Raw genomic sequence first — 22,219 nt, 5'->3', positions numbered from 1 at the left:
CTAAAAATCAGACACCTATGCTCAACCAAAGGCTTCACAGAAAGAGTAAAAAGATTGCCTACAGGCTGGGAAAAAGTTTTTAGCAATGACATTTCTGATCAATGCCTGATCTCTAAAATCTACATAATACTGCAAAAACTCAACTACAAAAAGACAAATAACCCAATCAAAAAAATGATCAAAAGATGAACATACAATTCACTAAAAAAGACATTCAGGTAGCTAACAGATACATGAGGAAATGCTCACGATCATTAGCCATTAGAGAAATGCAAATCAAAACTACAATGAGATTTCATCTCACTCCAAGAAGGCTGGCATTAATCCAAAAAACACAAAACAATAAACGTTGGAGAGGCTGTGGAGAGATTGGAACACTTATACACTGCTGGTGGGACTGTAAAATGGTACAACCACTTTGGAAATCGATATGGCGCTTCCTTAAAAAGCTAGAAATAGAATTACCATACAATCCAGCAATCCTACTCCTTGGAATATATCCTAGAGAAATAAGAGCCTTTACATCAGCAGATGTATGTATACCCATGTTCATTGCAACACTGTTTACAATAGCAAAATGATGGAAGCAACCAAGGTGCACATCAACGGATGAATGGATAAATAAATTATGATATATTCACACAATGGAATACTAAAGATTGATAAAGAACAGTGATGAGTCTGTGAAACATCTCATAACATGTGAGGAATATGGAAGACATTATGCCGAGTGAAATTAGTCTGTTGAAAAAGGACAAATATTGTATAAGACCACTATTATAAGAACTCTTGAAATAGTTTAAACAGAGAAGAAAATACTCTTTGATGGTTACGAGAGGGGGGAGGGAGGAATTGTGGGAGAGGGGGATTTACTGGTTAGATTGTAGATAGGAACTACTTTAAGTGAAGGGAAAGATAATACACAATACAGACGAGGTCAGCACAACTGGACTAAACCAAAAGCAGTTTCTGGAATAAACTGAATGCTTCTAAGGCCAGCATAGCATGGGCGTTGGTTTGGGGACCTCGGTTTCAGGGGACTTCTAAGTCAATTGGCATAATAAAGTCTATTAAGAAAACATTCTGCATCCCACCTTGGAGAGAGGCGTCTGTGGTCTTAAATGCTAGCAAGCAGCCATCTAAGATGCATCAATTGCTCTCATCCCACCTGGATCAAAGAAGAATGAAGAACACCAAGGACACAAGGTAATTACAAGCCCAAGAGACAGAAAGGGCAACATAAACCAGAGACTACATCAGCCTGAGACCAGGAGAGCTAGATGGTGCCTGGCTACAACAGATGACTGCCCTGACAGGAAACGCAACAGAGAACCTCTGAGGGACCAGGAGAGCAGTAGGATGCAGGCCCCAAATTCACATCAAAAAGACCAGGGTAATGGTCTGAATGAAACTAGAAGGACCCCGGTGGCCATGGCCCTCAGACCTTCTGTTGGCGTAGGACAGGAACCATCCCCAAAGCGAACTCTTCAGACCTGGATTGGACTGGACAATGGTTTGGAGAGGGACGCTGGTGAGGAGTGAGCTTCTTAGATTAGGTGGACAGTTGAGACTATGTTGGCACCTCCTCCTTGGGGGGAGATGAGAGGGTAGGGGGGTTAGAAGCTGGTGAAATGGACAGGAAAATAGAGAGTGGGGGGAGGGAGCCGGTTGTCTCATTAGGGGGAGAGCAATTGGGAGTATGTAACAAGATGTATATAGATTTTTGTGTGAGAGGCTGACTTGATTTGTAAACTTTCACTTAAAGCATAATAAAAATTAAAAAAAAAAAAACAAGAAATAGTTTAAACAAAGAAAACTATATTCTTTGACAGTTATGAGAGGGGGAAGAGAGGGAGGGTGAGAGAGCAGTATTCACTAATTACTAGATAAGAAGTACTTTAGTTGAAGGGAAAAACAACACACAATATAGGCAAGGTCAGCACAGCTAGACTAAACCAAAAGCAAAGAAGTTTCCTGAATAAACTGAATGGTTCGAAGGCCAGAGTAGCAGGGGCAGGGATTTGGGGACCATGGTTTCTGGGAACATCTAAGTCAATTGGCATAATGAAATCTATTAAGAAAACATTCTGCAACCCACTTTGGATAGTGGCATCTGGGGTCTTAAATGCTAGCAAGAGGCCATCTAAGATGCATCAATGGGTCTCATCCCACCTGGACCAAAGGAGAATGAAGAATGCCAAGGACACAAGGTAATTATGAACTCAAGAGACTGAAAGGGCCACATAAGCCAGAGACTACATCAGCCTGATACCAGAAGAACTAGATGGTGCCTGGCTAGAACCGATGACTGCCCTAACAGGGAACGCAACAGAGAACCCCTGAGGGAGCAGGAGGACAGTGGGATGCAGACCCCAAATTCTCATAAAAAGACCAGACTTAATGGTCTGACTGAGACTGGAAGGACCCCAGTGGTCATGGTCCCCAGACCTTCTGTTGGCCCAGGACAGGCACCATTCCCAAAGCCAACTCTTCAAACATGGATTGTACTGGACAATGGGATGGAGAGGGATGCTGGTGAGGAGTGAGCTTCTTGGATCAGGTGGACACATGAGACTATGTTGGCATTTCCTGCCTGGAGGGGAAAGGAGAGGGTACAGGGGGTTAGAAGCTGGAGAAATGGACATGAAAAGAGAGAGTGGAGGGAGGGAATGGGCTGTCTCATTACGGGAGAGCAACTGGGAGTATGTAGCAAGGTGTATTTAAGTTTTTGTATGGAAGAATGACTTGATTTGTAAACTTTCACTTAAAGCATAATAAAAATTAAAAAAAAAAAAAAAAGCTATTTGACACCAAAAAAGAGAAAAGGGAAACCCTACATAGCAGTTCTATTCTGCCCACATGGGGCTGCTGAGTGTTGGAGCTGACTGGAGGGCAACTAACAACAACGATTTATAATTTGAAGTTCTTCAATGTATCTGAGCTGAGACTGGTCCAAAGAGAAGAAAACTAGAGCTCTCTCATTCTCCATTTGAAAACGAGGATCGAGATAGTGATGTTGGCCTCTGTTTAATGACAACATTGTCTATGACCTTTAGTTTTCTGAATCTTCACTAACTTGGCTCATAATATATGCTTTTGAGGCCCAATCTACTATTTCTTAAGCTTCTCACAATTAAATATTTATTATAGACTAATAAATAAATTTTAAATATATTTTTTAATATTTCATTCAAATACTTATTATATGCTAATATGGTTACCAGGGGAAATGGCATAACTGATATTTTGGAAAGTACCTAAATACATAATTGAAATTAAATAAAATACCTCTAGATAATAAAGTATTTAGAAATCTGTGCATATGTCCTCTAAACCATGGAAATGATTTCTTCTTGCATACATTATTAAGAAAATACAGCAAAATAAGAAAATTAAATCCTTCGTATTTATTCTTTATTAAGAAAACTATACTTTAAATGTGTGAAAATGATTGGAAAAAAAGCCAGCATCTCTCGTTTGTGAGAGTACAATATGAAAGATTTTCTACAGAGACAAGCACCAAATTGATGATATATATATATATATATATACACACACACACATAAAGATATTCTATTTGGGAAGTGTCCTAGGCATCTAATTCTGCTATAACAGAAATATTACAAGTGCACGACTTTAACAAAGAGAAACTTATTCTCTCACTGTCTAGTAGGCTAGAAGTCAAAATCACAGAGGGTCAGCTCCAGCGGCAGGCTTTCTCTCTCTGTCAGGTCTTTGTCATCAATCTTCACTTGGTCTAGGAGCTTCTCAGCACAGAAACTTCAGGTCCACAGGATGCGCTCTGCTCCCTGTGCTGCTTTCTTTGTGGTATGAGGTCCCCATGTCTCTTTGCTCATTTGTTTCTTTTATACCTCAAAAGAGATTGGCTTGAGACACTATCTAATCTTGTAGATCTCATCAATATAACTATCACTAATCTATCTCATTCCCCCATGCGTCTGTCAGTTTGTTGTACTGTCGGGCTTGCATGCTGCTGTGATGCTGGAAGCTATGCCACTTGTATTCAGATACCAGCAGGGTCACCTATGGAGGACAGGTTTCAGTTGATCTTCTAGACAAAGACAGATGCAGAAGGACCAGGCAGTCTACTTCTGAAAAGAATCAACCAGTGAAAACCTTATGAATAGTGGTGGAACGTTGTCTGACATAGTGCCAGGAGATGAGCCCTAGAGGTTGGGATACATTCAAAAGACGACTAGGGGAAGGCGGGGCCAAGATGGCGGACTAGGTAGACGCTAACACGGATCCCTCTTGCAACAAAGACTCGGAAAAACAAGTGAATCGATCACATACATAACAATCTACGAACTCTGAACAACAAACACAGATTTAGAGACGGAGAACGAACAAATACGGGGAGACAGCGATTGTTTTCAGAGCCAGGAGCCAGCACACCAGGCAGGTGACCTTCGGAGCCCGAGTTGGGGCAGAATCCAGGGGGGCAGACGGCACAGACAAGGGGCCCAGCCCTAGCCCCCGAACTCATCCCGGGAGCGAGCCCAGCAGCCGGTTGGAGCGGGCGGCGTGGTGGTGCAGCCAGTGGGAGAAGTCCCCAGGAGGCAGTGACTGGTCTTGGCGCGGGGAGAGCAGCGTACCAGCCCGGGAGCCGTCCCGCCAGGAGTTTGGCCGGAAGCGGGCAGGGCGCGAGCATGGGGACCACCTACATTTCCCTGAATTGACCCGGGGGGGGGTCCAGTCGTTCGTGCGGGAGGCACCCACCCAGTTCGCACGAGCGGCGTGGCGCGCAGGAGGGAGAAGTCCCCGGGAGGCAGTGGCTGGTGTTGGAGCGGGGAGAGCGGCGTCCCAGCCGGGACGCGCAGTCCCACCCGGTTCGCGGGAGCGGCGAGGGATGCGGCTGGAGGGACGGGGAGCCCCCGGGAGGCAGCGATGGATTTTAGAGACGGGAGTGCACTGTCCCAGTATGGGAGCCTTAACCTTGGGGGTGGGGCTGACAGCGGAGGATCTGACCGTGAGGTCAGCGGGCCAGACCCCCCGGGGGGCAATCTCCACACACCCAGTACATATAGGCTACGTGCCCCACGGAAATCTCAGATATAAGAGTCATTCCAAGTAAGACAAACAACTCTGGCTATATTCTGAGGTGCTACACTCCGAGCTCTCTGATCCCTCCCCCACTCTCCCCAGGCGCCTCCATTAACATCCGAAAAGCCTGAGCCAGAGGGAGAACTCTGATAGGGATCTGACTGCATTTTTTTTAGTGGATTTTCTGGAAAAACTAGTTTCCCAGTGATGGCTCGGAGACAGCAGTCCATATCAAACCACATAAAGAAGCAGACCATGACGGCTTCTCCAACCCCCCAAACAAAAGAGTCAAAATCTTTCCCAAATGAAGATACAATCCTGGAATTATCAGATACAGAATATAAAAAACTAATTTACAGAATGCTTCAAGACATCACAAATGAAATTAGGCTAACTGCAGAAAAAGCCAAGGAACACACTGATAAAACTGTTGAAGAACTCAAAAAGATTATTCAAGAACATACTGGAAAAATTAATAAGTTGCAAGAATCCATAGAGAGACAGCATGTAGAAATCCAAAAGATTAACAATAAAATTACAGAATTAGACAACGCAATAGGAAGTCAGAGGAGCAGACTAGAGCAATTAGATGTAGACTGGGACATCCGGAGGACCAGGGAATCAACACCAACATAGCCGAAAAAAAATCAGATAAAAGAATTAAAAAAAATGAAGAAACCCTAAGAATCATGTGGGACTGTATCAAGAAAGATAACTTGCGAGTGATTGGAGTCCCAGAACAGGGAGGGGGGACAGAAAACACAGAGAAAATAGTTGAAGAACTCCTGACACAAAACTTCCCTGACATCATGAAAGACGAAAGGATATCTATCCAAGATGCTCATCGAACCCCATTTAAGATTGATCCAAAAAGAAAAACACCAAGACATATTATCATCAAACTCACCAAAACCAAAGATAAACAGAAAATTTTAAAAGCAGCCAGGGAGAAAAGAAAGGTTTGCTTCAAGGGAGAATCAATAAGAATATGTTCTGACTACTCAGCAGAAACCATGCAGGCAAGAAGGGAATGGGACGACATATACAGAACACTGAAGGAGAAAAACTGCCAACCAAGGATCATATATCCAGCAAAACTCTCTCTGAAATATGAAGGCGAAATTAAGATATTTACAGATAAACACAAGTTTAGAGAATTTGCAAAAACCAAACCAAGGCTACAAGAAATGCTAAAGGAGATTGTTTGGTTAGAAAACCAATAATATCAGGTACCAGCACAATACAAGCTCACAAAACAGAACGTCCTGATATCAACTCAAATAGGGAAAGCACAAAAACAAACAAAAGAAGATTAATTCTAAAAAATAAATAAATAAACAAAATAATACACATAACAGGGAATCATGGAAATCAATAGATAAAAGATCACAATAATCAAAAAGAGGGACTAAATATAGGAGGCATAGAACTGCCAGATAGAGAGTGATACAAGGCGATATAGAACGACACAAGTTAGGTTTTTACTTAGAAAAATAGGGGTAAATAATAAGGTAACCACAAAAAGGAATATCAACTCCATAACTGAAGAAAAAAGCCAAGAAAAACGTAACGACTCAACTAACATAAGGTTAAACATTATGAAAATGAGGATCTCACAATCTACTAAGAAAAATGTCTCAGCACAAAAAACTATGTGGAAAAATGAAATGGCCAACAACACACATAAAGAGACAGAGAGTCACGGACAGGATAGAGAAACACGAACCATCTATATGCTGCCTAAAAGAGACACACCTTAGACTTAGAGACACAAACTAAAACTCAAAGGATGGAAAAAAATATATCAAGCAAACAATGAGCAAAAAAGAAGAGGAGTAGCAATATTAATTTCTGACAAAATAGACTTTAGACTTAAATCCACCACAAAGGATAAAGAAGGACACTATATAATGATAAAAGGGACAATTGATCAGGAAGACATAACCATATTAAATATTTATGCACCCAATGACAGGGCTGCAAGATACAGAAATCAAGTTTGAACAGAATTGAAAAGTGAGAGAGACACCTCCACATTTATAGTAGGAGACTTCAACACACCACTTTCGGAGAAGGACAGGACATCCAGTAAGAAGCTCAATAGAGACACGGAAGACCTACTTACAACAATCAACCAACTTGACCTCATTGACTTATACAGAACTCTCCACCCAACTGCTACAAAATATACTTTTTTTTCTAGTGCACATGGAACATTCTCTAGAATAGACCACATACTAGGTCATAAAACAAATCTTTGCAGAGTCCAAAACATCGAAATATTACAAAGCATCTTCTCAGACCACAAGGCAATGAAACTAGAAATCAATAACAGAAAAACTAGGGAAAAGAAATCAAATACTTGGAAAAAGAACAATACCCTGCTGAAAAAAGACTGGGTTATAGAAGACATCAAGGAGGGAATAAGGAAATTCTTAGAAAGCAACGAGAATGAAAATACTTCCTATCAAAACCTCTGGGACAGAGCAAAAGCAGTGCTCAGAGGCCAATTTATATCGATAAATGCACACATACAAAAAGAAGAAAGAGCCAAAATCAGAGAACTGTCCCGACAACTGGAACAAATAGAAAGTGAGCAACAAAAGAACCCATCAGGCACCAGAAGAAAACAAATAATAAAAATTAGAGCTAAACTAAATGAATTAGAGAACAGAAAAACAATTGAAAGAATTAACAAAGTCAAAAGCTGGTTCTTGGAAAAAATTAACAAAATTGATAAACCATTAGCTAGACTGACTAAAGAAAAACAGGAAAGGAAACAATTAAACCCGAATAAGAAATGAGAAGGACCACATCACAACAGAGCCAAATGAAATTAAAAGAATCATTTCAGATTACTACGAAAAATTGTACTCTAACAAATTTGAAAACCTAGAAGAAATGGATGAATTCTTGGAAAAACACTACCTACCTAAACTAACACATTCAGAAGTAGAACAACTAAATAGACCCATAACAAAAAAAGAGATTGAAACGGTAATCAAACAACTTCCAACAAAAAAAAAGCCCTGGCCCGGACGGCTTCACTGCAGAGTTCTACCAAACCTTCAGAGAAGACTTAACACCACTACTACTGAAGGTATTTCAAAGCATAGAAAAAGACGGAATACTACCCAACTCATTCTATGAAGCTACCATCTCCCTGATACCAAAACCAGGTAAAGACATTACAAAAAAAGAAAATTATAGACCTATATCCCTCATGAACATTGATGCAAAAATCCTCAACAAAATTCTAGCCAATAGAATCCAACAACATATCAAAAAAATAATTCACCATGATCAAGTTGGATTTATACCAGGTATGCAAGGCTGGTTTAATATCAGAAAAACTATTAATGTAATCCATCACATAAATAAAACAAAAGACAAAAACCACATGATCTTATCAATAGATGCAGAAAAGGCATTTGACAAAGTCCAACACCCATTCATGATAAAAACTCTTACCAAAATAAGAATTGAAGGAAAATTCCTCAACATAATAAAGGGCATCTATGCAAAGCTAACAGCCAATATCACTCTAAATGGAGAGAGCCTGAAAGCATTTCCCTTGAGAACGGGAACCAGACAAGGATGCCCTTTATCACCGCTCTTATTCCACATCGTACTTGAAGTCCTAGCCAGGGCAATTAGGCTAGACAAAGAAATAAAGGGTATCCGGATTGGCAAGGAGGAAGTAAAGTTATCACTATTTGCGGATGACATGATCGTATACACGGAAAACCCTAAGGAATCCTCCAGAAAACTACTGAAACTAGTAGAAAAGTTTGGAAGAGTCTCAGGTTATAAAATAAACATACAAAAATCACTTGGATTCCTCTACATCAACAAAAAGAACACCGAAGAGGAAATAACCAAATCAATACCATTCACAGTAGCCCCCAAGAAGATAAGATACTTAGGAATAAATCTTACCAAGGATGTAAAAGACCTATACAAAGAAAACTACAAAGCTCTATTACAAGAAATTCAAAAGGACATACTTAAGTGGAAAAACATACCTTGCTCATGGATAGGAAGACTTAACATAGTAAAAATGTCTACTCTACCAAAAGCCATCTATACATATAACGCACTCCCGATCCAAATTCCAATATTATATTTTACGGGGATAGAGAAACAAATCCCCAATTTCATATGGAAGGGAAAGAACCCCCGGATAAGCAAAGCATTACTGAAAAAGAGGAAGAAAGTGGGAGGCCTCACTCTACCTGATTTCAGAACCTATTATACAGCTACAGTAGTCAAAACAGCCTGGTACTGGTACAACAATAGGCACATAGGCCAATGGAACAGAATTGAGAACCCAGATATAAATCCATCCATGTATGAGCAGCTGATATTTGACAAAGGACCAGAGTCAGTTAATTGGGGAAAAGATAGTCTTTTTAACAAATGGTGCTGGCATAACTGGATATCCATTTGCAAAAGAATGAAACAGGACCCATACCTCACACCATGCACAAAATCTAACTCCAAGTGGATCAAAGACTAAAACGATAAAGATCATGGAAGAAAAAATAGGGACAACCCTAGGAGCACTAACACAGGGCATAAACAGAATACAAAACATTACCAAAAATGATGAAGAGAAACCAGATAACTGAGAGCTCCTAAAAATCAAACACCTATGCTCATCTAAAGACTTCACCAAAAGAGTAAAAAGACCACCTACAGACTGGGAAAGAATATTCAGCTATGACATCTCAGACCAGCGCCTGATCTCTAAAATCTACATGATTCTGTCAAAACTCAACCACAAAAAGACAAACAACCCACTCAAGAAGTGGGCAAAGGATATGAACACACATTTCACTAAAGAAGATATTCAGGCAGCCAACAGATACATGAGAAAGTGCTCTCCATCATTAGCCATTAGAGAAATGCAAATTAAAACTACGATGAGATTCCATCTCACACCAACTAGGCTGGCATTAATCCAAAAAACACAAAATAATAAATGTTGGAGAGGCTGCGGAGAGATTGGAACTCTCATACACTGCTGGTGGGAATGTCAAATGGTACAACCACTTTGGAAATCCATCTGGCGTTATCTTAAACAGTTAGAAATAGAACTACCATACAACCCAGAAATCCCACTCCTCAGAATATACCCTAGAGATACAAGAGCCTTCACACAAACAGATATATGCACACCCATGTTTATTGCAGCTCTGTTTACAATAGCAAAAAGCTGGAAGCAACCAAGATATCCGTCAACGGACGAATGGGTAAATAAATTGTGGTATATTCACACAATGGAATACTACGCATCGATAAAGAACAGTGACGAATCTCTGAAACATTTCATAACATGGAGGAATCTGGAAGGCATTATGCTGAGCGAAATGAGTCAGAGGCAAAAGGACAAATATTGTATAAGACCACTATTATAAGATCTGGAGAAATAGAAAAAACTGAGAAGAACACATACTTTTGTGGTTACGAAGGGGGGAGGGAGGGAGGGAGAGGGTTTTTTTATTGATCATCAGTAGATAAGAACTGCTTTGGGTGAGGGGAAAGACAACACTCAATACAAGGAAGATCAGCAAAGAGGTTTCTGGGATAAAATGAATGCTTCAAAGGTCAGCGGAGCAGGGGCGGGGGTGTGGGGAACATGGTTTGAGGGGACTTCTAAGTCAATTGGCAAAATAATTCTATTATGAAAACATTCTGCATCCCACTTTGAAATGTGGCGTCTGGGGTCCCAAATGCTAACAAGCGGCCATCTAAGATACATCAATTGGTCTCAACCCACCTAGAGCAAAGGAAAATGTAGAACACCAAGGTCACACAACAACTAAGAACCCAAGAGACAGAAAGGGCCACATGAACCAGAGACCTACATCATCCGGAGACCAGAAGAACTAGTTGGTGCCTGGCCACAATCGATGACTGCCCTGTCAGGGAGCACAACAGAGAACTCCTGAGAGAGCAGGAGATCAGTGGGATACAGACCCCATATTCTCATAAAAAGACCATAGCTAATGGTCTGACTGCGACTAGAGGAATCCCGGTGGCAATGCTCCCCAGACCTTCTGTTGGCACAGGACAGGAACCTTCACCAAAGACAACTCATCAGACATGAAAGGGACTGGTCAGCGGGGGGAGAGAGATGCTGACGAAGAGAGAGCTAATTAAATCAGGTGGACACTGGAGAGTGTGTTGGCAACTCTTGACTGGAGGGGGGATGGGAAGATAGAGAGGGAAGAAGGCAAAATTGTCACGAAAGGAGAGACTGAAAGGGCTGACTCAATAGGGGGAGAGCAAGCGGGAGAAGGGAGTAAGATACATGTAAACTTATATGTGACAGACTGATTGGAATTGTAAATGTTCACTTGAAGCTTAATAAAAGTTAATTAAAAAAAAAAAAAGACAACTAGGGAAGAGCTGCCTTCTCAAAGTAGAGTTGTTCTTAATGATGCAGATGGAGTTAAGCTTTCGAGATCTTCATTTGCTGATGTGGCATTACTCAAATTGAGGAGACACAGCTGCAAACATCCATTAATAATTGGAACCTTGAATGCACTAAGTATGAGTCTAGGAAAATTCAAAATCGTTAAAAATGAAATGGAATGCATAAACATCAACATCCTAGGCATTTGTGAGCTGAAATGGACTGGTATTGGCCATATTGAATCAGACAATCATATAGTGTGTTACGCCGGGACTGACAATTTGAAGAGGAATGGTGTTGCATTCATTGTCAAAAAGAACATTTTAAGATCTATCCTGAAGTACAATGCTGTCAGTGATAGGATAATATCCATATTCCGGAAGGCCATTTAATACGTATATTATTCAAATTTACGCACCAACCACTAAGGCCAAAGATGAAGAAATTGAAGATTTTTATCAGTTTCTGCAGTCTGAAATTGATCAAATATGCAATCAGGATGCGTTGATAATTACTGGTGATTGAAATGCAAAAGTTGGAAACAAAGAAGGATTGGTAGTTGGAAAATATGGCCTTGGTGACAGAAACAATGCCAGAACACGGGGATACTGAGTGGTTTAAATTCAGGAAATGTGTGCAGCAAGGTATCCTTTCACCATAACTATTCAATCTGTATGCTGAGCAAATTATCTGAGAAGGTGGACTATATGAAGATGAATGGGGCATCAAGATTGGAGGAAGACTTATTAACAACCTTCATTATGCAGATGACACAACCTTGCTTGCTGAAAGTGAAGAGGAATTGAAGCACTTACGAATGAAAATCAAAGACCTTCAGGACGGATTATAGCTCAACATAAAGAAAACAAAATCCTCACAACTAGACCAATAAGCCACATCCTGAAAAATGGAGAAAAGGTTGAAGTTGTCCAGGATGTCATTTTACTTCGATCCACAATCAACACCCATGGAAGCAGCAGTCGATAAATCAAAACACACATTGCATTGGGTAAATCTCCTGCAAATGACTTCTTTAAAGTGTTGAAAAGCAAAGATGTCACCTTGAAGACTAAGGTGTGCCTAACCCAAGCCATAGTATTTTCAGTAGCATCATATGCATGTGAAAGCTGGACAATGAACAAGGAAAACTGAAGAAAATTTGAATTGTGGTGTTTGAATTGTGGTGTTGGCGAAGTATATTGAATATACCATGGAGTCCCAAAAGAATGAACAAATCTGTCTTGGAAGAAGTACAACCAGAATGCTCCCTAGAAGCGAGGATAGCAAGACTGCGTTTTATATACTTTTGAATGTCGTCAGGAGGCATCAGTCCCTGAAGAAGAACATCATGCTTTGTAAAGTACAGGGTCAGCGGAAAAGAGGAAGACTCAATGAGATGGACTGACACAGTGGCTGCAATAATGGGCTCAAGCATAAAGATTGTAAGAATGGCACAGGACTGGGCAGTGTTTTGTCCTGTGGTACATAGGGTCACTATGAGTCAGAACCTACTTGATGGCACCACCAACAAAAAAAAATCCTATATGGGGTTTGTTGAGCTTCTTGGATAGTCAGATTTCATTTTTCATATTAGGGAAGTTTTCTGTCAGCAATCTTCAGTGATCTTTGTGTTTTCCATTTTCTCCCCCTATTCTGGAACTCCAATCACTCGCAAAATTTGGTCTTGATTGTATTCCACATTGTTCTCAGGTATTCTTCAATTTTTTCTCTGATTTTTCCTCAAACAAATTGGTATCTGAAGATTTGTTTTTCAGTTTCTCTTATCCTGTCTTCCATTGCTTCAAATCTGCTTCTCAAACCTTCTATGACAGTCATTTCTGAAACCTTGTTGATTATCATTTGGATTTGTAATTTCTGTTTTTGTGTAATATCTGTTTATTTATTTTGAAATTTTATTCTGTATTATTTTTCTGAATTCCTCTATTGATTTGTCTGTGTTTTCTTTTTACTTTGGCTATGTTTTGGTTGGTTTTGGCTGTCTTTTTCATGATTTTGTCTGCATTTTCCTTGATCTCTTTCCTAATGTCTTGGAAAACCTGAATATTAGATTTTGGAATCCTCTATCAGGTGGTTTCGGTGCCTATTCTTCTGTTGGAAGGCCAACAGTTGCTTATTCTGGTCACTTGCTTGTCTTGTTGTTTTACGTGTTTTGGTATTGTCTGTTGTCTTCATGACATTCAGGAATTATTTTCTTTATTTACTGATTGTAGGTTTGCTTGTTTTGTCTTTTTTTTTTTTTTTTCTTGATTATTATACTTGTTGGGTGGGCTGGGCATACTTTGTTTGCTCATCTGTGGGCATGATAGTTCTCACTACCTTGTCCAGGTGTACAGGGCCGGTCACTGAGCTATAGTGCCTCAGGGCAGATCCACCAGTGGGGGAAAGTATGGAGATGGGTCTTTTGTCTGAAGTATGAACCTGGCCAGGCCTGGAGTAGGGCCATGGTGGTCAGTGGAAGGGAGTGTCTTCAGCCAGTGATTATTGACCTGGCATCTGGCCCAGCTCCCCTTGGGACCACAATGGGGGTGGTGGTGTTTCCATTGCCAGTAGGGAGGGGACTTGGCTCCTAACCAGGTCTCCTTGGGGCCATGGGGCCATGGTGGACAGCATGAGGGGTCAAGAGCCAGTGAAGAAGTGTCTAGAGTCCTGCCTGTGTACCCTCTGGGCTGAGGCTGGTGGCAATAGGGGTCTGGAGCTGTCAGGGAAGGGCCTGCAGTTCAGGTAAGGTCCCCTTGGGGCCACAATGGGTGGCAGGAGGCACCTGGAGCCTGTGGGAAAGGGCCAGAGGTCTGGGCCAGGTCCCCTTGGGGCTGCAGCCAGAAGAGTGGAAGAAAGAGGTAGAAGGGGGGCAAAGGCAGGGGCAGAGGGTGCTAAATGGAGGAGGGCAATAGGGTGGGTTGGTACTGTGGTTCCTGGCATTTGCAGTTGGCAGGATGGGGTGGTTATAGCGGCTGTTCTTCAGAGGGGTAGGGGCTGTAGGATTGTTCTCCTGTGGTTACCACAGGAAAGATTTTGGTCTCCTCCTTAAGCTACAGGCAGCAAATGTGATCTTGCTTAGCCCTGGGTATGTTTGTGTCGTACCTCTACCTCTTATTGGGAATTCTATGGAGGTACCTTTCTGCATGTGAGGTTGTTGGTTTTATTCCAAGATGGCCATGCTGAGTTATGCTGTCTGGCAGGGAACCTTCACTCTGTATCTCGATTTTTGCCCCATTTTCTATTTTTTCTTTTCTTCAGTGACTTCCAATCTAATACTTTATCCCTTCATTTAACGTTCAGGGATCCAGGATTGATGTCTGTGTATGTTTTACTTGGTTTTTCATGTCTTTGTTGCAGTGGGATGGCTTAGTGCATCTGACTAGTCTTCCATCTTGGCTCCAACCCCCATGTATATATTTCTAATTGTTTGATATTCCCAATAGATTAACACTTTTATAATTTTTAAATGTACTTTTTGTCTGGTAACACTTTTTTACTTAAAGTCTAACATGTCAGATGTCAGTATAGCTAATTCAGCTCTCTTTTGCTACTGCTTAGCATGGTGTCTTAGTTTCCTAGGGCTTCCATAACAAATTAATATATTCTCTGACAATTTTGGAGGTTAGAGGTCCAAATTTAGGGTATTGGCAGAGCTATGATCTTTCTCTTTTGGTTCTAGGGGAATACCCTCCATCTCTTCCAGTTTCTTGTAGCCCCTGGCTTTTTTTGGCATTCCTTGGATGCACATAGATGCATTGGCCTCTATCTTCACATGGCATCTTTCTTGCCTATGTGACTCTCTCCATCTCCCTGTCTGTTCTCTCCTTTTATAATACTCCCATCAGAAGATATTAGGATCAGGACCTACCTTACTCTTATAGTATCTTGAAAGAATGAGCCTAGTTCCCCAAACAAGGTTACATTGACAGGTATAAGTGATAAGACTTTAATATATCCCTTGCAGTGACACTTTCAATTAATAACACATGGCTTATCTTTCACCTTCCTTTATTTTCAACCTATTTGTGTCTTCATATCTTAAGTGTGTCTATAGACTGGTATATATTTGGATCATGTTTTCTTTTTCATGCATTTTTCCAATTCTGCCTTTCAATTGACTTATTTTGCTATTTAAATTTAAATAGATGACTTCTGTTTTCCTTCTTGCAATTTATTTTCTATATGTCTTATGTCTTTTTTAGTTTATTCCTTGATTCCAGGCATCTGTTGTGTTAAATCAATAATTTCAAGTGTAATTTTTAAATTTTCTGTTGTATCTTTTCCAGTATACATTTTATATTATTTTCTTAAAAAGCTTGTGAAGATTATACTTAGCATCTTAACTTAAAACAAATTCAAATTAATAATACCTTACTTTCAATAATATTTAATAAATCTCTGTCCCACTTATTCTTTGTAAAGTATTGTCACACAAATTACTTCTTTATGTGTTAAAAGCAAGGATTTTCTTTTCTCTGCTTTTTGGAAAGATTTTTGTGCAAGAATTTAAAAGGTCTAGTATTTTTTAAAAAAACTAATTGAGGAAACCACTTCAATGTGAATGGAGGTTCTCAGCGCCTTGAATATAATCACATAACCTCACGCTCTTCTCTCTGTCAAGCAAAAATAGATACTCACCGTGGTTGATTTGAAAATTTGTACAACAAATTTAAACACAAATCTGAACTTAAATGATATCTATTCAGGCCCAGATATTTAATAGTTACACCATCAAACATCTAATGAATTCTTCACTCATATGTCTGTTATGGCAAATTATATCCAATTTGGCCTCACATGTTTTACAGGTGATTTTTTTTTTTTAATTTGACAGTATATTAATAAAGTTTTCTCTTTAAAAAAACATTAAATATTTGAGTGCTTATGTGCAGAAGTAGAAAGCAGGTAAGGCCTAAGAAGAATCATTTTATAACTTTCTTTCACTTATCCCAGATATGCATAAGTTCAATTTTCTCCCTCAGTTTATTCTCCTAAACATCTCTGGAGTCACTCCCTGAGATTTCAACCCACTGTCACTATTGTACTTTAAACATTTGAAATATCTCATTTAGCTTAAAGCATCGGCCTTCCAACTTGTCTTTCTAAACACAAACATCTAAAAATCTATACTCAGCACATTCGGCAAAGAAATCTGTATAAAATAAATATCTGATGACATAAATGCCAAGATTAAAAAAGGAAATCCTATATGAAACTTTGGCCTCAGTATCACCTATAGTTCATGTTTCTAGACTGTTCCATCTGATTTGAAAAGTTATTTTAGGTATGACACACACAGAATTTGAAGTAATTCACACAAACTATACTGAAGAATGTTTAATATTTTAATGAAATAAACTTCTCCCAGTCTACTTAAGTACAGACATGAGACTATTGAGCATGAGGATTTGAAAAAAATAGGACCTACTGAAATTAAAGTAAAAATTGAGGTAAAAATTAAATATATAAGCTACAAAGATGATTGGCATATTTATTTGTTAATAATAAATAAAACTGGAAACCATGAGTACATAATGATATTAAGTAATTATGAGTAAGTTGAAAGTGTTATGAAGATTGCGATATCCAGAGTATTCAAAGTACCTTCCCACAAAATACTTATTAATTACAAATATAACATATTAGTTTTATGGTGGAGAAGTCTGTCAATCACCACATTATTCAAGAGATGGGACTCAATGAAAAAACAGAATTACTTCTGTGATACTGGTGCCAAAAATAAATTAATGGAATTTAATCAGGTAAATACCTCAGAAAAACACAAATCAAGGGACATTATATAGACTCACCAGAAAGTACTCTCCAAGAGTCAAGGAAGTTAAGGAAGGACTGAAAAACCATTCCTTGTTAAAGGAAATTAAAGAGTCATGGTAATCAAATGAAAACATAATTCTGAGCTATTCATAGCTTTTTTCTATGAACTGGTAAAAGTTGAATGGGACTAGGGTATCGGCTGTTATTAATATATCAATGTTAGTGTATTACTGTCCTAATATTTATTAAAAATGGTTTCATGTTATTATATAGTAGATGCTTTCTGTTTTTGGTATGGCATGCTCTCTGTAGTATTGAGCAGGAGATAGGGCATCAAATGGTTCTGGAAAAAAAATGAAAACATTTCTTGCTCTGTATTTGTAGTTTTTAAGTTTCTTTAAGTCTGAGATTGTTTCAGAATAGAAATAAAAATTAATAGGAGCCATTTAAATACTTCTTCTCAAGCGTTAGGGTGGGCAGCAATCAAGTTAATGGAATCTTAATATATTGCCTAATGAAGGCAAGAAAAAGTTCGTATTTGAGATAAAGCCTCTGACAAGTAAAACTACTTATATGGCCCCCAAACCCAAAAAACCACGCTGGTTGCTGTCGAGTAGATTCCGACTTATAGTGGCCCTATAGGGCAAAATAGAACTGCTCTGTACTGTTTCCAGGGACCAGCTGGCAGATTTGAACCACCGACCTTTCGGTTAGCAGCCAAGCACTTAACCACTGGGTCAGCAGGTCTCGCATACAGCCCCAGGGGGGTGGAATATCAAAATCTTGTTAGCATCTCATATAGAGTTTAAATCATTTCTACTTATCTTTTGGGAGAGTGTTCCCTCAGCTTTGTATTTAAATCACTTTACAGCTTTATGGCTTTTTTTTTTTAATGTAATTGATAGGTCCTGAACACCAGTTTCCGCAGGAGATTTCTTTTTCTTTCTTCCCTTTATTTCAATTAATCCCCTTGAGTCTCTTATGAGCAAATCTATAAACTGTAGCTTTTGTCAGTGCACAACTGTGAACATAGTCATTCTTTGTTACAAAGAGTGACTTCCCTTAACCTGAGACCTTTTTTAAAATGCCCTTCTCTTAGAGCATCATTTTTATCTGAGTTTAAATATTTAAGGAAAAAAATCAGAAAAGTTCTATCTGGCAATTAGAAAGGGAATTCTAATTGAATTTCCTGTAATATCTAGGTTCTGTGATTTTTGTAGTGTATGTGAAATTGGGAGATATTAACGGACTTCCAAATTGCCCCTCTGCTTTAAATCCTTCCCCAAAAAAGCATTGGAATTAAATTTCTTATTCAAATAATAGAATGCTTTCTAATACTATAAAAGCAATAATATTCAACATTTATTATTTGACTTTTGTTTATAGCATGTGTCCTTAAAGGAGACGGGAAATCAATATACCCTGCATACGGTAAGTCACCTAGATCATAAAAAAAGTGAAGGTAATTCTTCAAGTACAATGGTAATTACCATTGGCATCTGAATCGTCATACATGTTCATTCTTTATGTAGATACAGTACTCAAAGCTGCCTGATTATACAGGCATTGATATAAATTGTAGCCTTATTATACATTTTGTACTATATGTGACTTTTATCATTCAGGAAATTATGAAGAGTAAAAAAGCATCTGTTTTGCAGGTTTTTAAGAAAGCAGCATATAGACTTGTCATCTAGCCACATGATGTTGGCAAAAATTGTTTGACTCAGAAAGTTTCCTTTCCCACTGAGTTAGAGCAATACAGATATACATATTTGATAATAAACACTTATGATCACTCAGCTTTTCATCCTTTCTGCAGTCAAGGAATAGAAGAAAAATTGCTACTATCCCTGGGTTCTGATTTTGAGACTTACCCAAATCGATACTTTGAATCTATCATCAATATCTCTCTCTCTTTTCCAGAGCCAAATGGAAATAGAAGGGACCATTACCTATAAAATATTGGGGAAAAGAAGCCACTTGAAAACAGGAGCATGTAACTTTTTTTCAATAGCTATCGTTCAAAACACAAAACAAAATTCTTATTAAAAAAAATGTTTGTTACACTGAGTACAGTGAGAAAAGATGAAATGCAGGAAAAACTAATAAAATTCTTATATGCAGGAATAGAAGATATTTTTACTCATGTGAAAGGCATACATTAATAACACATGGAATGATTTTTAATGGAAAGTATTTTGCAAACATACTTATTTAAATATCATGCGAGACCTGTAAATTAACTTACACATTAAACATAGATGAACACTTGGACAGCATTTCAATATCTTCCTTCAAATAAAGGGAAAGGTGCTCTTTTCCATCCTAGACATCTATAGAAGGCCATCATCTACTGAACATAATGTATTCAACCAGCAATTTAGCAAACATTGGGGTATTCATCTTTAGAGAAAAGTCTTACTTATGGATTTAAGAACAATGACATTGAGTGCCCAGAACAATATAGTTAGGATATAAGTGACTATTGACTAACACTTCTATATGAGTCTTTGAATAACAAAATGATTTTATTAAATTACTTCTAGTTACTAAATCACCTAGTTATTAAATCATCCTCATATTTATACCAAGAAGACAAAATTATTTATAGTGGTCTGTTCAAACAGGGAAAAAATATCACTGAAGAATTTATAAATTATCTGAATCCAAGGCAAAGATCAAGTCAGAAAATAATTGATTTTGTTTTGTTTTTCCTGAAGCTACAATTTTTCTCCGAATTTGTTTAGAATTTTGAACTTAATAGCTGTCTTGAAGATACTTCAGAATGATAAGTTTAAATGATTATGAGAAGACTGGTGATTTGGAACCTGAAAAAAATAGTAATTAAAGAAAATAAGTCAAAAGAACAATGGAGCAGTACTGCATTGGCGCTAAACAATTAATGGCATATGTTGGAGAATTTCAATCACAGTTAAGGAAAACATGTAACTGCCAATATTTCTATATTTTTCATAAATTTAAAAAGAATTATAAAATACAAATAGTTGAACATACATTGTAAATTGACACTGGAAAAATTGTATAGATTTTATAAGAATTTTTTGCAGTAGTTTATTAAACATACACAGAAGGTACAAAGAGGATGCTTTGGTTGACCTGTGCTATAATTTTAGGTATCATCTGCCTTGTTAAAGTGCAAAAAATATTCACACTTGTTTGCATTTCTGGATATCAGGTTTTTCCTCATGGCAACTTTAAAGAAGTCTTGTTATTTATGATTTTGGAGTAGTTTCTCAACATCAAGTTAATAGGACTCAAAACTGAAATGAAGAACCAGTCAAGAGAGATACAGTTCATTCCCCTGGGACTCACAGATGACCCACAGTTGCAAATTGTGATGTTTATTTTTCTCTTTCTCAACTACATTTTGAGTGTGATGGGGAACTTATCCATCATTCTCCTTACCCTACTTGATCCTCGCCTGAAGACTCCCATGTATTTCTTCCTACGAAATTTCTCCTTCTTGGAAATCTTATTGATAACAATCTGTATTCCTAGATTCCTAACAACCATTGTGACTAAAAACAAAATCATTTCCTACAATGATTGTGTATCTCAATTATTCTTTTTTCTTTTCTTAGGAGTTACAGAGTTTTACCTTCTGGCTGCCATGTCGTATGACCGTTATGTAGCCATCTGCAAACCCCTTCATTACCCCTTCATTATGAGAAGCAAAGTGAGCTACGAACTTGTACTCAGTTCATGGACAGCTGGCTTTCTGATTACTTTTCCACCATTGGTCATGGGACTAAAACTGGAATTCTGTGCTTCCAAAGTAATTGATCATTTCATGTGTGACACTTCTCCTATCTTGCAGATTTCTTGCACAGACACTCACTTCTTAGAAATGATTTCATTTGTTTCAGTAGTTGTAACCCTTGTGGTCACACTACTCTTAGTAATTCTTTCCTATACATATATAGTCAAGACCATTCTAAAAATCCCCTCTGCTCAGAAAAGAACAAAAGCTTTTTCCACTTGTTCTTCCCACATGGCTGTAGTCTCCCTTACTTATGGTAGCTGTATCTTCATTTACATGAAGCCATCAGCAAAAGAAAGGGTGACTTTATCCAAAGGTGTAGCTGTTATCTATACCTCAGTTGCCCCTTTACTCAATCCCTTCATTTACAGTCTTAGGAACCAGCAAGTGAAACAAGCTTTCAAGGATACACTTAAAAAAGTTTTCATTTTCTTGAAAAATAAGGAAAAAAATTAAAATCTTGACAGAAGCAATATATTTTTTGTTCCTATTTTCATGTTTGCTTAATTTATCCTTCCACTGAGTTAAATTTCTTATAACATTTAAACAAATCTGTCAGTACGATACACTTTCCCAGTATTCTTTATTGTTAATACTTCTTGCAGTGTTATAGTAAGAGTTCTGTCTTCACATTTTAACAAATTTTAACTTTCTTTTAATTCCAAAGACATGGAACTTCCATGTCCTGAAAAAAAAAAAATTATATGTTATCTTATCCTGTACGAATTTGCCTGGATAAATGTAATTAGTTTATATGCATTTATTATAGGTATATTTCATCTTATATGCTATGCTAGTTATAATTTTTGTCTTCAATAGGATGATGCAGCTTAGTATGGGAGAGACAAAGAAATAGTTATCAAAGAGTGTGATTTCTTTTATGGTAAACTCTACATAAACCTGTGTTCTCATAGTAATGAAGGTTTAATTATTTCAGTGTATCAGAAATGCAGTTCAAAAAACAGGTAATTCTTATTACAGTTGTGATATATAGGAAAAAAGAATAAAATGATGTTATAGGCATGTGTACAGCAACATGCACAATGTTTGAACCACTAGGACAGAGTTCAAGTGTCACTAGCTCGATAATGGGAATGTAGGCTTTTGAGCCAGTCAGCCAGGTATAAATCCAGGATAACATGTAAGCCTGGTCAAATTCTAAAACTCTGTTGCTA

The 22,219-nt window shown here is 38.3% G+C and overlaps 1 protein-coding gene across 1 annotated transcript; it reads left to right on the top strand.

Moving 5' to 3' along the window:
- The first annotated feature begins 20,427 nt into the window (after positions 1-20,427).
- On the top strand, positions 20,428-21,500 carry LOC100658736 (olfactory receptor 6C6-like). Its single transcript, XM_010597541.3, has one exon. The coding sequence runs from the start codon at positions 20,550-20,552 to the stop codon at positions 21,498-21,500; it is 951 nt and encodes a 316-aa protein (XP_010595843.3). The 5' UTR covers positions 20,428-20,549.
- Positions 21,501-22,219: the final 719 nt, after the last annotated feature.

Source organism: Loxodonta africana, chromosome 4 (assembly GCF_030014295.1).
Source record: "Loxodonta africana isolate mLoxAfr1 chromosome 4, mLoxAfr1.hap2, whole genome shotgun sequence".
Taxonomy (NCBI): domain Eukaryota; kingdom Metazoa; phylum Chordata; class Mammalia; order Proboscidea; family Elephantidae; genus Loxodonta; species Loxodonta africana.
Note: the sequence above shows the minus strand (reverse complement) of the source record. Positions and strands in the feature narration are given on the sequence as shown.